Source organism: Syngnathoides biaculeatus, chromosome 2 (genome assembly GCF_019802595.1).
Source record: "Syngnathoides biaculeatus isolate LvHL_M chromosome 2, ASM1980259v1, whole genome shotgun sequence".
Taxonomy (NCBI): domain Eukaryota; kingdom Metazoa; phylum Chordata; class Actinopteri; order Syngnathiformes; family Syngnathidae; genus Syngnathoides; species Syngnathoides biaculeatus.
The window spans coordinates 5,264,091-5,277,135 of NC_084641.1; the positions used below are offsets into that span (position 1 = coordinate 5,264,091).

At 42.6% G+C, this 13,045-nt stretch overlaps 1 protein-coding gene across 1 annotated transcript; it reads right to left on the reverse strand.

Annotated features, from left to right (window-relative positions):
• Positions 1 to 5,608: 5,608 nt before the first annotated feature.
• Positions 5,609 to 9,276, reverse strand: arf3a (ADP-ribosylation factor 3a). The gene is made up of 5 exons (XM_061828562.1): positions 9,189 to 9,276; positions 8,189 to 8,371; positions 7,993 to 8,103; positions 7,102 to 7,226; positions 5,609 to 6,982 (listed from the first exon to the last, which is right to left on the reverse strand). The coding sequence occupies exons 1-5, from the start codon at positions 9,256 to 9,258 to the stop codon at positions 6,821 to 6,823; spliced, it is 651 nt and encodes a 216-aa protein (XP_061684546.1). The 5' UTR covers positions 9,259 to 9,276; the 3' UTR covers positions 5,609 to 6,820.
• Positions 9,277 to 13,045: the final 3,769 nt, after the last annotated feature.

The following is a 13,045-nucleotide window of genomic DNA, read 5'->3' on the forward strand; positions in this document are numbered from 1 at the left end:
GTCAAGATTCCTCAATGTGATGCTGTGAGTGAAACAACTCACTGATGGGTGAACCTGAGTAACCTTTACTGATAAACTGTGACTCATGCTGAGCTAACGCTCGTTGTTTCGACTCTTAAAGTCCTTGCAAACAGAAAAAAAATCTTTAAAATAATACATTTGACACACCATAGAGTTCTTAACAGCCCTGTCTAAGTTGACTGATTTCAAAAAGTCCCCAATCATTGCTTTCAAGCAATGTGTGCATCCTTGCTGAATGCCTGAAATGATGGGTGCTAAAATATGCAAATTTTTCCAACAATTTTCTTATATCTATATATCCCTGGATTTTCAAGTTGTTGTCCATCCACCAGCTAGCTCGCAAGCTAACAGGTTTCCAGTGCTCCTCCTTTGTGACCTCCTTGATTGGGAAGTTCACTACTGACCTCAAGATCTTCTGTAAATTGTGGAATCCTAGGAAGTTGAATTTTCCAGGTGAATGCATAGCTAGCTAACTAACCGCTCACTATCGTGGTAGAAACAGCCATAATCTAAATGGCTCGTAATTCCTCCAGATAACCCAGTGGTTTTTCTAAGTTTTTTGGGGCTGCCCCTCTTTTTGGAAACTCTTTCTGCGCACCCCATCTTGAAATTTTCTCCAACACCGGGGATGGAGGTGCTAGGCTGTAGGGTGCGTCCCCCCTAGTTTGAAAACCACTGAGATAACCACTGATACAGACAACGACAACTCAGGTTTTCACGTAGTGTGGAAGGGGTGAGTCATCAGAATCAGAAAGGGAATCAGTATATGAAAAACAGAAAGGATTAGTCTCCGGTAATTGGAGCCACTCTAATACGATGAGAGTCAATTAACAGAGTTTACTTTCGACATAAAAACATAGAAGCACAGTCACTGAGGACTGAAATCTTACCAGAAAAGTGGTAATGCCAATACTTTTTGTTTTTCCTTTTGATATATGGGCAAATGATGCAGAGTCTTCTCGGAATTTAGAGACTTTTGAACCAATAGCAGTTTAGATTGTCTATAGCATTCGGCGTTAGTTCTTTTTTGTAGCAGCACCAAAGCAGACTGTGATGGAAAAACACAGGACTGATTTATGACTGTGTGTACAATACAACTGCCTCAGCAGCTCATGTGGTAGACGATCCTTCCCCAGAAGCCACTTGAAGGACATCCTCTGCTGGGCCTTTTCGAGAATGGAGTTGTAGTCCAGGATTATCTGTACAGTCTTGACCATGTTCAGTGCTCACAAAGACTCCATCTGCTCCACTTCCTGTTGATTTTATGAACTCATCACCATCTTTGATGAAGCTTATACCTGTGATCTATCCATCCATTTTCTTTGCCACTTATCCTCACAAGGGTCACGGGGAGTGCTGGAGCCTATCCCAGCTGTCAACGGGCAGGAGGCGGGGTACACCCTGAACTGGTTGCCAGTCAATCGCACGGCACATTGAGACAAACAGAGGCTCGCACAATCACCACGAGAGGCAATTTAGAGTGTCCAATTAATGTTGCATATTTTTGGAATGTGGGAGGAAACAGGAGTGCCCGGAGGAAACTCACGCATGCATGGGGAGAACATAAAAACTCCAGACAGCCGGGTCCAGGATTGAACCCGGGACCTGAGAACTGTGAGGCCAATGCTTTACCAACTGAGCCACTGTGCCGCCCTGATACCTGTGATGTTGACTGCAAACTATGAGTTTGACAGATGCGTTGAGGAGCATTCGTTCATGTAGAGAGAGAAGAGCAGAGGAGAGAGGAACAATCCTTGGGGTATCCCGAGGCAACCGTTGTCTTCTGCCAAACAGGAAGCTGTAAAGCCACTGGCAGATGGCAGGCGAGATGCATAGCTGAAGTCCACCAAGAGGATCATAACACACTCCTGCACCATCAAAATTTTCTAGGTGGATGTTGACTACGTCCTTCTCAGACCTCTTTCCTTGTTAGGCAAACCGCAATTTAAATGATGAGAAACTCTTTGATGCTGTATCGCCACACTTCAGTTCTACATAGTTCTGATTCTCTGCATGTTTTTTTAATCAGTTATCTATAAACATGAGTAATCTAGTGAGAAAGAAAGCCATGATTTAACATTACAAAGTATTTCATGTCTACTATTGGCTGGCGACCAGTTGAGGGTGCACCCCCCCTCTTGCCCGAAGATCATTGGCTATAGGCTCCAGCATGCCGCCGATCATAGTGAGGATAAGCATTTCGGAAAATGGATAGATGGATATTTCAGAGATATTTAACAGGATATACAAAGATAAGTTTTATAACAATAATGACTTTTGCAAAGAGAGGTATTAATATAATAACAGGTTTATCATCAACATCAAAAGAAGTCGTAAATATTCTGGTTGACCGGTTTTCCCCCCTATGACAGCTTTAAGATGCCCTCTGTGTGGAGAAACTCACATGTATTGTTATGATCTGATTTTTTTTGCCCCCATTCCTCCACACAAGCAGCATGCAGATTGCAGCTAGCAGAAGACTAGAATCTTTTTTCTCCTTTAAAACAAATTGGTTTCATTGATAGTCTCATTTTGATCATAATCCTGCTGAAATGTCCACCCATATTTTATTTTCATTATCCTTGTAGATGTCAGCAGATTTTTGTCAAGAAAGTCTTAGTGCATTTGCCCATTCATCTTTCCTTCAATAATGTAGATTTTACCAGTACCATCTGCTGAAAAGCAGCCCCACACCATCATGTTCCCACCTCCAAACGTTACTGTTGCTATGGTGTTATTCGGGTGATGTGCAGTGCCATTTCACCTCATAATGTGCGTTACGATATCCAAACAGTTTAATTATTCTCTCATCTGACCAGACTAAATTCTCCCAATATTTACCTGGCTTGTCCAGATGTTTTTCAGCAAACTTTAAATGCACTTTGACACTCTTATTTGTCAGCAATAGGGTCTTACGTGGTGAGTGTGCATCCAGGCCAAAAGGGGCGGAGTACATTACTCAACGTTTTCCTTGTGACATCAGTACCTGCTAAGTACAGGTCTTTTTGAAGCTCTACACAGGAGGTCCTTGGCTCTAGGAAACCTGTTCCGATTGTTCTATGTACTCCTCTGTCCGAAATCTTGTGTGAAGTTGATATTCATTTGCACTGACAAGGGGCCAGATTGCTGTTTGATTATTGATAAATTTTAGGTATTGGTTTAGCTTTGTGCACCTCCCTTTCTTCATGTGCTCAACACTTTTTCTTTGTCATTTTAACATTTTTACACAGTTCGTAAAGATGTAAATGTGGGCTCCTAAACTGGCTTAAAATAAAGGTTGTACTATCTGCTGTAAAATGCATATGAAAATTGACTTTTATTGTTGGAACGTTTTTCGTATGAGTTATTTTGTTTTGCAGGGTAAGGACATGCTACATCAAACAATTTCATGGTAAGTAGTCTGCTAGTACGCATGACTCAATTTTGGTCAAATGATCCCTGTCGGCTTTTGCACTGGTCAAATGTTTTCCACCTTTCTCGCGTTCATGGTTATGTTCTATAAAAAATTTGTGTGGAGTAGATTTCGCGACAGGGTTGTTAAATCCCTGCTTATATTTAAAATCTAAATGTGTGACACTGTCAGAGTGGTTATTGTGGATATACTTTGCATTTAAGAGGAGAAGCATGTTTAGTGGAATCCTTTCTAATATAACGTTGCCTCGTTAAGATTTATGACAGTAACAAAGTATGAGGAGTGCTTATCCCAGCACAATATCAAATATCTTTCGATGTCTAGCCAAATTGAGCAGAAACGTACGATGATCTTTGTGAAAGAAATCAAAGTTTCTTTCCTCCAGCAGGAGGAGACAGAGTCTAAAGAGCTTCAGGATGACCTCTTGAGCGGCACCTCCAAGGACCTTTGTTATGACCCCTTTATTTGCTCCAATCCCTTGGCAGCCACATTGACGTAATACTAATGCATGGAAGGAATAAATGATTGTCAGTTTACTATTTGAAGACAGCAGAAATCAACTATTCTCACACAAAATATGCTGATTTGTTGTGTGTTTGACTTTGGCCTCCTTTTATAATTTTCTGCACTTTGACTGAGCCGTGGTGTCAGCAAGTCTCCCCGGTGGCCCCTCCCAAGACAAGCTGCGGGGGTGACTGCTGTGGCCTTTTGCAGTTATGTCTCCCTTCAAAGATTGATGAATCGATTGTGGGGCTGCTGCCAGTGTGTCTGTGCCCTGGGCGAAGGCGTCCCGGTTACGGGTGGGAATCCCAGCTATGGCATCTGCCCTGGGGCGACTATTGTAGTCATCCTGCAGGGGGCCGAAGAGTTGGTGGCCCTGGGAGCAGCTCTGACTCACATACTGCTGTCACACCCCTGGAGACACAGTGGTACTCTCCCACACACAGACCTCTGATGAGACTCTATGGAGTAGAGCTATGTTGTGCCAAACTCCGCTTGATGACAGTGGAGAGGGCTAAAGTAGAAGCAATAGACCTGCTCCTTCTTGCCTGACCCTTTCTGGGTTCATATTTTCCACAATGTATGCAAAATGATACAATATGGTGAAGAGTTTTTTGTTTGTTTTTTTCTACCTGCCATGTTCAGCTGCTTGGCCATGCAGAATGATGGAGCCGTATGCCTGGAATTGTTTTGCCGTGCAATGGCGGAGTTTTTAAAATATTTCCTATGCTTATGTTTTGTTTTCTTTGAGTCATTCTGATGTTTATTGACACTGCAGCCGGACAGAAAATGGCTTTAGGGGACAGACAGAGGAACAGAACAGACAAGGGGAATAAGGGTTCCACCGGAGCATAACAATAGCTGGATCGTCTCGATATTTGACTACAAGTAACGTTACAAAGTCAAATATTTGTGGACAGGTAAGGTCACCGTGTGAGAACACGTAACAAGTGACCAATAGGACAAAATGACAACGCACAGAAATGGGCAGGGCAGGAGAGGCTGTGAGAAATGAGCAAGGCAGTGCTACTGAAATTGTTATTGTGCCAAACCACCTATTACAAGCTGTGAATTGATATCATATCCTGTGTTATTATTAGTGATCCCAAGCAATTAAAGTCGATAGCATGTCTATGGAACTTAGGAGTGAATCAACACCATATCACATGCATGTTAAGTCAACTGGTTTACGGCGTTGTTTTGCCAGCACATCAAGGAATGGTGGGTCTGCACCCTCGCCACCCACAACCGGGCCCGAGCCACTGGGCTCATCCCGTGGGGGACCCAGCCAGAGGGACGTCACCCACTCCTCAGATTCCCGGGAGGGCCACTAGCCCAATCAAAGCACCACGAACAGTCCCAAGGGAGGTCCAAGGATCACGGATCACCAAATAGAACTTAGTAGTTGAGAAATAATTGTAGACCGTAAGGTTTTTCTTGTTCATTTGCTCTTCGGCATTTTCTAATTGATCAAAAGTAGCCTCAACCCTTTCAAACGCCTTTGGGCTAAGATATAGAGTTCAAAATGCTGCGGGAAGAATTTCCATCATACGTGCCTATACTGCCCACGTTGCCATATATTCAACAAAATACAATGCTGGAGTTGTGACGTAACAAATTTGCTCAGTTTTCAACAGGCTCATCAATAAAATGTTTAATTATGACCACAAATACCTTGGCATACTTTTTATAAATAACAATATACAAAAGCATGCAGTTGCATATTAGAAGATAATTGGGTCTTTCACCCTATTAAAATGCCTCTTGATGCTCGCTCACGTTTGTTTAATGACATAAGGGTCAAAAAGAGATGGCTGCTAAAGATAACAAAGCAAATGTTCATCCATAAGAAAATTATCATTTGAACATACATATATTATAGTGGTGTTTTTTTGTTTTTTGTTTTTTTTGTGCAAGATGGTACCACAAGTCCCACAAAAAGAAAATCCTAATGTTTGGCCAATTAGGACAGATGCTGTTGAATGCAGCTGCTTCTATAGTGGCGCTGAAAAGCAAACATTCAATCAACGCCAGCCAATAGAGGCATGTAGTTTTAGATTCCAGGAACTGCATCCTGAATCAGTACACCGACCAGACCGTACTGGCACCAAACACTCATAGAACGCTTATCAAACATGGGAATCGGAGCAAGTACATCTTTATTTACAGCAGTCGGCAGTGAGTTGTGGCTCCCGTAAACCCACGATCTTAAACTGTCCATATTCACATGCAGCAATGGGAAGCAGTAATATGCGATAGTCATTTCAGGTCTTCTTCTTTCATTGCTTCCATTAGCAAATATGCGATATACTATAGTATATAACAACATTTCAACAAATCTGCTTCAGAATAAATAAACAGTGATAAAATTTGACCTCTTATTAATTAGCCAATGTGTTATGAGGTGAATTAATTGCATCAAAATAGATATTTGTAATTATAGTAAAATATGCACTTTATTGTGATGCCCTGCATTGGTTTTGGGCAAATTAGGATGAATATGTCACCTTTGTATTTTTAACAATTTGGGTAGTCATACAATGCTAATGTTACATTTGTTATCATTTACATCAGCATCACTCCTCTAGCACAAAAAAAATGAAGGAGGGAAAATACGTTATTTCATTAATATAATATATTATTCACATTGTACATCCCAATTATGTATACAGTGTGGAAAAAAGTTAAATATTTAGGTAATGTTGGTTTGCACATTATTAACAACTCTCACTGCAGATCCAAAGAAATCGATACATTATCAAGTAAAAGAACAAGAGTGAAGTTTTTGGGAGGACGGGAAGGAGCTTCTCAGCACTGCCTTTCCATGTAAACTCAAACGAAGTACTACCTGGAGCTGGCACTTCCCCACTCTCCAGAACGCGCCCTTCACTTTTTGTTCTTCAGCTGATTGGCCAGCCAGTCCAGACCCTCATAGAGGCCGTCCCCACTAGTGGCGCACGTAGCTTGGATGTACCAGTTGCGGTGGCGCAGGGAGTGCAAACCCAGCTTGTCTGTGATCTCTGCTGCGTTCATGGCATTGGGAAGGTCCTGGATAAACAAAACAACAATAACAAAAAGAGAAGGAATAACAGGACGTCAGCAATTTCATTCTGTGCTGTAAATGGACAATCGGGTGCAGCTGAGGAGACACGCAACTTTGGGTGTACCTGCTTGTTTGCGAAGACAAGGAGAACAGCATCCCGCAACTCATCCTCAGCCAGCATCCTCATCAGTTCTTCTCGTGCTTCATTCACACGCTCGCGGTCGTTGCTGTCCACCACAAAGATTAAGCCTGCAGAGAGATTCACATTAAAGCTACACTAAGGAACAGTGGAATGCTGGATGTGATGTATTCTAAGATGCTGGTCCAGATCCATCTATCCATCTATCTATCTATCTATCTATCTATCTATCTATCTATCTATCTATCTATCTATCTATCTATCTATCTATCTATCTATCTATCTATCTATCTATCTATCTATCTATCTATCTATCTATCTATCTATCTATCTATCTATCTATCTATCTATCTATCTATCTATCTATCTATCTATCTATCTATCTATCTATCTATCTATCTATCGCACAAATCAGTAATCATTGTAGGTCATTGGGTGGCAATCAGTATCTTATCACAGTTTACAGACCACCATTAAACACAAACAGGATTAGAGGTGTTGGTGTTCGGGAAGAAATAAATGATTAACAAGCTATTTTGAGAGACTACGGTCTTGCTGAGCTTTTAAGGCTGTTTGGAGGGAGACTTTCAATAAGTGTGTGTTACAATTAATTACTGAGCCGGGACAGCTGCCAACCTACTTGAGTCTTTTAGTCATTCAAATTTAGCAAAGTTGTTAACTGTGGTGTCTTTACTGGGACATCAGGCACCAAATATTCATCTTTGCTGAATTAGATTTATTGTCAGTTGTGACTAATACATTTGTGGGCTGAGAGTAATGACCTCGCGCATGTAAAATATTAGTCAGCCGTGACACAGCGTGCGCACAGCAGCATCACCATCGGAGAAGCAAAGTGGCCGACTAAATCTGGCTCACCCTGAGTGTTTTGGAAGTAGTGCCTCCACAAGGGACGAATCTTGTCCTGACCGCCCACGTCCCACACAGTGAAGCTGATGTTCTTGTACTCCACTGTCTCAACATTGAAGCCTGAACAAGAGGAAATGGTAAAAGAGTCACACGAGCAAGATTCAGGCATAGATGCGTATTCTTTGGCGGTTTTAGCCTCACGCACCGATTGTGGGAATGGTGGTGACGATCTCGCCGAGCTTCAGCTTGTAAAGGATGGTGGTTTTCCCAGCGGCGTCCAGCCCCACCATGAGGATCCTCATCTCCTTTTTCCCTATCAGGCTCTTCAACAGGTTTCCGAAGATGTTGCCCATGATAACCACCAGCTCGCTCCTCAACTGCAACAGAACTAGGGCACCAGGAACTGTTAAAGACCACAGCGGCAAGTGCGACGGAAAAGCAAAACAAACAGCGAACCAACCATTTATAACGTTTAGACCGCGCAAGAAAATGTGGTGGGGGACACTGTGGTTCTTAAAAAAAAACAACTTTAAACATTATTACTCCATTACATGCCTTGGCCACCTCAGGAGAAAGACAGTAAACGCGTTTCAGTCGTCAGAAGACAGTCGAGGCACAAGCAGCTGCATTTTTTTACTTTCATGTGATGGCAAATTGCCATTTTTTAAGCTACTAGCTGGTTCAAAAGTGGCGAAGGTCAATATGATCAAAGACACGTTTCCTACATGGCTGATGAACTTTTACTTTGTCCTATTTGAAGTCAATATAAATGAAAAATAATTTCGTGCAGTCTCCAAAGAGACCATTAAGAAGCACCTCGAAAACAAAAGCTCAATTTTTATGCATGATGGTCGGGTTATTGGGGTTCATTGCGGGACTGCTGCATTGTGCTGCAGTCAATTGGCTCGCGAGGGAGCAATGATGACGATGACGATGATGACATTGAAATAGGCGCAACACCTTAAAATCCAGTGCGGCCTAATCAAATTCAAGTATTTTTATATACCCCCTAATATTTGTGTGCTCTGCATTCGCCGCATAGAGTCACGACTAGCACACCGGTCAGTCTGTCCTCGAATCAAGAACGTCCATTCAGCTAGGTATTTGATTTTAAATCAGTAAATAAGTCAAATCGGAGGCATGAATGTCACATCTGCTCGTGTAAATGAAATATATTTTCCCGGCGGCATCTCATCCGCACTTACCCGTCAACGGGAGGCTGCCAGCTGGGCGCAGGCGAGAGTCAGGCTTGTCGCGGGTCTCGCGATGATACATCCGCGTAATCTCGCGGTATTTTGGCTAGTCGCGCATCACTGGAGTCAGATAGTAGAGTAGTAGTACTAAAACCGGATCCAGTTCCGAATGTTGCGTGGAATAACGCCAGATTCACCTTTCAGCGTATTTGACAATTTCCTCAGTTTTGAAAAAACAACACCCTTGTAGTGAGAGAGATAATTCAATAATTGTGTTGGTACAGGAGTAAACTGAACCGACAAAAACAGTCTAATGGCAAACCAAACGTGCTTTGAATAATTAACACAAGGACTGTCTTAATAAATAAGTAAACTGTAATGGGATGCTCGGTGACTTTTTCCCGTCTTGTTACATTTTATTAAAGGTAAAAACAACTAGGGCGTAAGACAAATATGTTTTAAACATAATTCCATTTAAATATCACAGTATCAAAAGAAATAAAACATCTTTGATTGCAAGTGATAGTGTTCATGCTAAAGCTGAACAAAAGTATTTGTACACTGACGGTGTGTATTTCCTCCACCTTTTTTCATCTTCTCTTCTCACATACTTTCTCCATGGCTGGTCCTACTTTTGGAAGCCTTGCAATAACAACAACAAAAATACTACTGATAATAAATGAAATTGAAAAAAAATAAATAAATAAACAAACACAACCAATTCAGAACACAATGCCAAATTATTTGATGGCTGCTGAGGACTAAAACGATATGCTGATGTCTTGTGGTGGAACCACCGCTTTCGTTCAAAAACGAGTGACAGCTGTAACTAAGGACTGGGCATAAATACAATACAAAGCCTATATTGTCATTGTATGGTCCACATAAAATTAAAATTGAGTTATGAAAAGGTGAAAAACAACCACAATCACAAACAATGATCCTGATAAGAAAATACTACCTGCAGGAGCAAAGTTCTCAATCGCCGTCACAGAGCTTGACGATGGGAGCGGCTGGATTGACCAATCAGAGCCGAGTGGCGCTGAATGAGGAGGGAGAGGGAGATGGAGAAGCTCTGAAAGATTGTTGCTGTTGTGGTGAAATTGTCTTGACAAAAGTTAACTTTCCATCGCCTATAAAGTCCTGGATCACTGAGGACAGAGGTTCAAATCCCGCCCCTGCCTGTGTGGAGTTTGGATGTTCTTCCATAGCCGTTGTGGAGTTTTTCCAGGGACTGTAATCCGGTTTCCTTACAGATCCCCAAAACATGCATGCAAGGTTGATTGAAGACTCTAAATTGTCTGTGAGTGTGAATAATTGGTTGCCTTGCTTTGCCTCGCGACCAATTTAGGGTGAACCGTACCTCTAGCCCAAAGATAGCTGGAATAGGCTCCAGACTTTAAAAAAAATGGATGGTTGAATATCCCAGAAGTTAGAAAACAAATGGACAGTGGAAGCCATTCACATCTTTAAGCCTACTGTATGTAGTACTTAGAAACAAATCTCAGAATTCACTTTACAGTGTCTATAACACACACACTCCAATACAAAATAATAACGTGAAACCTAAGGCTGCCTAGAGCCCTTCCCTGTGGCCCCCATGACATTTTGTAAGAGCACAGGCCTCAATGTGTTTATCAATCCAGTGGTTGAAGGCACAGAAATAAAGTGAGGAGCAGATATTTGCAGCTGCACACCAGATTACAAGGTGGAGCGGACGGTAGGGACTCACAGTGGGTTTTGTGTGAGCCAGGAGTTTTGGTGAGGGTTTTGTGTGTGTGTGGGGGGGGGGGGGGTATTCGGCGGGCTCGGGTGGCCGTAGTGGCGGAGGTGGGGTGAGTAGTTATGACTTAAAGGAACCTCTCCTCTGAAGTATCTGCCAGCATGCACCCAGCAAACACAATCTCAAGTCTGGTTGGTTCTGCTAGCTGAACTAATGAGGGCCTGCATGTTGAGGGCAGGGGCTTTGATGTTTTGGGAAGCTGCTTCCTTGTGTTTTCTCTGCCGCTCTCCTTGTCCCACATCAAAAATGAAAGGGGAGTTGAGAAGCAGATGTTGTGAGGCTAGCATTTATACAGCGTGTATGGTTTTTCATCTCTTCTCTATACCACCGTTTGTTCGTTTCTCCTGCACTGCAGCATGGATCCCTTGCATCTCTTTATCTTTGTATCAAGCCAAACACACGAAATTGCCTCACTATATACGTATAATCACGATGCCAATCACTACAGGTCACTTTTATCTCTCCCAGCTTCCTCTCTGGTTGCCTCTCTCTAATTTCAGCCCAGTCTGGTTGTCATTATTCGAGCGCCGTCAAAATGTTGCCGGTCTGCAGCAATGAGGGGGAGAAAGAGGGAGAGAGAGAAATCAATTCCATTCCGTCCACCAACCTCTGCCTGGCACATGGAAAAAACAGTGACAGGAAATTCCCCGTTTCAGCAGCTCAGGGGTGAAAGGATGGAGAAGTGCAAACCAGAAATCCAGACCTTTATCATTCCATACCAGTCGCTGTCCCCCACACCCCCTCCCTCCCTCACTAAAAACCGTCCAGGCAGAGTAGCCATCGGCACTGCCATTCCTCAGAAGTCAAAAGCTATTTACCCAATCTGTACAAACATAATTTAATTGGCATTAAATCCAGTGGCAGAAGAGGTTTTCCTTGCAGATGTCAGATATATTAGAAATGATGCACCCTTAAAGCCAGCCAGGTGCTGACATTAGCATTTTGCTGACCGAGCATGACAGAGCAAAACATGTCATCGAGAGCACTGTTTCACAGCTCATTTGTGAATCTGCTGTGTTGCTGTGTGTGTACATATTATTGCCAGGACGGGCACACGGTGAACTTGTGGTTAGCACATCTGGCTAACAGAGGATAGGGTTCAAAGCTCAGCTCACCCCATCTCAAGAGGAGTTTACGTGTTGCCCTCGTACACGCATTTGTTTGTTTTCTGAGTGCTCCGACTTCCTCCACCATTCCTCCTTAACATACATGTTAACTACACTAAGTGAAGACTGTAAATTTTCCATAGGTGGGAATGCGGCTGACCGTGAAGGGTGATTCGTCCCTATGGTCCTCATGATTGACTGACAACCGTTCCAGGTTTTCCAGCTAAAATCAGCTGTGTTAGGCTCAAACTCACCACAATCTTGATTAGGATAAGCAGTACGGAAAAGAGATGGATGGAAATTGCCAATACCTGCCTCCAATCCATCAATGCATCCATGTGTTTCCTCATATGGTGCATCACCCTTAGTTACGGCCTCTCAGCAGCACGTTTCTGTGAGTTTATGAACTCTGGGTAGATGATCTCCTCTGATTCAGTAGGCTTTTCTCCGCTTCTCTCCAGCAACAGTAAAAGTTATACTTCAGTCACCAATATCCCGCAGCCGTTAAAAGTGCCTCTCACAGTATGAAGTGGCTATAAAAACGGTCTCCAAGATCCCTGCGGCAAAGCTTTCTCTCGTTCACACAGCTGCAGGCGCACATGCTCACGCCTGCCGCTCAATACAAAAGTTGGACCAGCTCGCAACTGGAGTGTAATAAGATCATCATCAATATTTCTCAGCAAAGAGCCACAGACTTGACATCAGCATTGTTGTCACAAGCAACATCTGCAATGAAGCAATTGCTCTATAATGGAATTCATTCAAAACTGATGCGTCACCTTTCCAATATCTGTTTGGAAGTATACCAGCTACCATGTCCTGCATGTACTTATTTGTAGCTGGAAGAAAGCAAACTGATTGGTGGTCCACAATTACTAACCTGTATTTTGAAAGAAATGTATACAATATATACAAATAATGAAGAAAAGGTGAAGAGCTTTATGAAAGATCATTTACAACCATCAGTGTGTTTTAGCACT

What these genes read in the sequence shown, in the direction of transcription:
- arf3a (XM_061828562.1), bottom strand. Translation starts at nt 9,258, where the DNA reads ATGTATCATCGCGAGACCCGCGACAAGCCTGACTCTCGCCTGCGCCCA. An exon ending in TGGCAGCCTCCCGTTGACGG is followed by an intron (nt 8,372 to 9,188) that starts GTAAGTGCGGAT and finishes CTGGTGCCCTAG; the next exon opens with TTCTGTTGCAGTTGAGGAGC. An exon ending in CACCACCATTCCCACAATCG is followed by an intron (nt 8,104 to 8,188) that starts GTGCGTGAGGCT and finishes CCTCTTGTTCAG; the next exon opens with GCTTCAATGTTGAGACAGTG.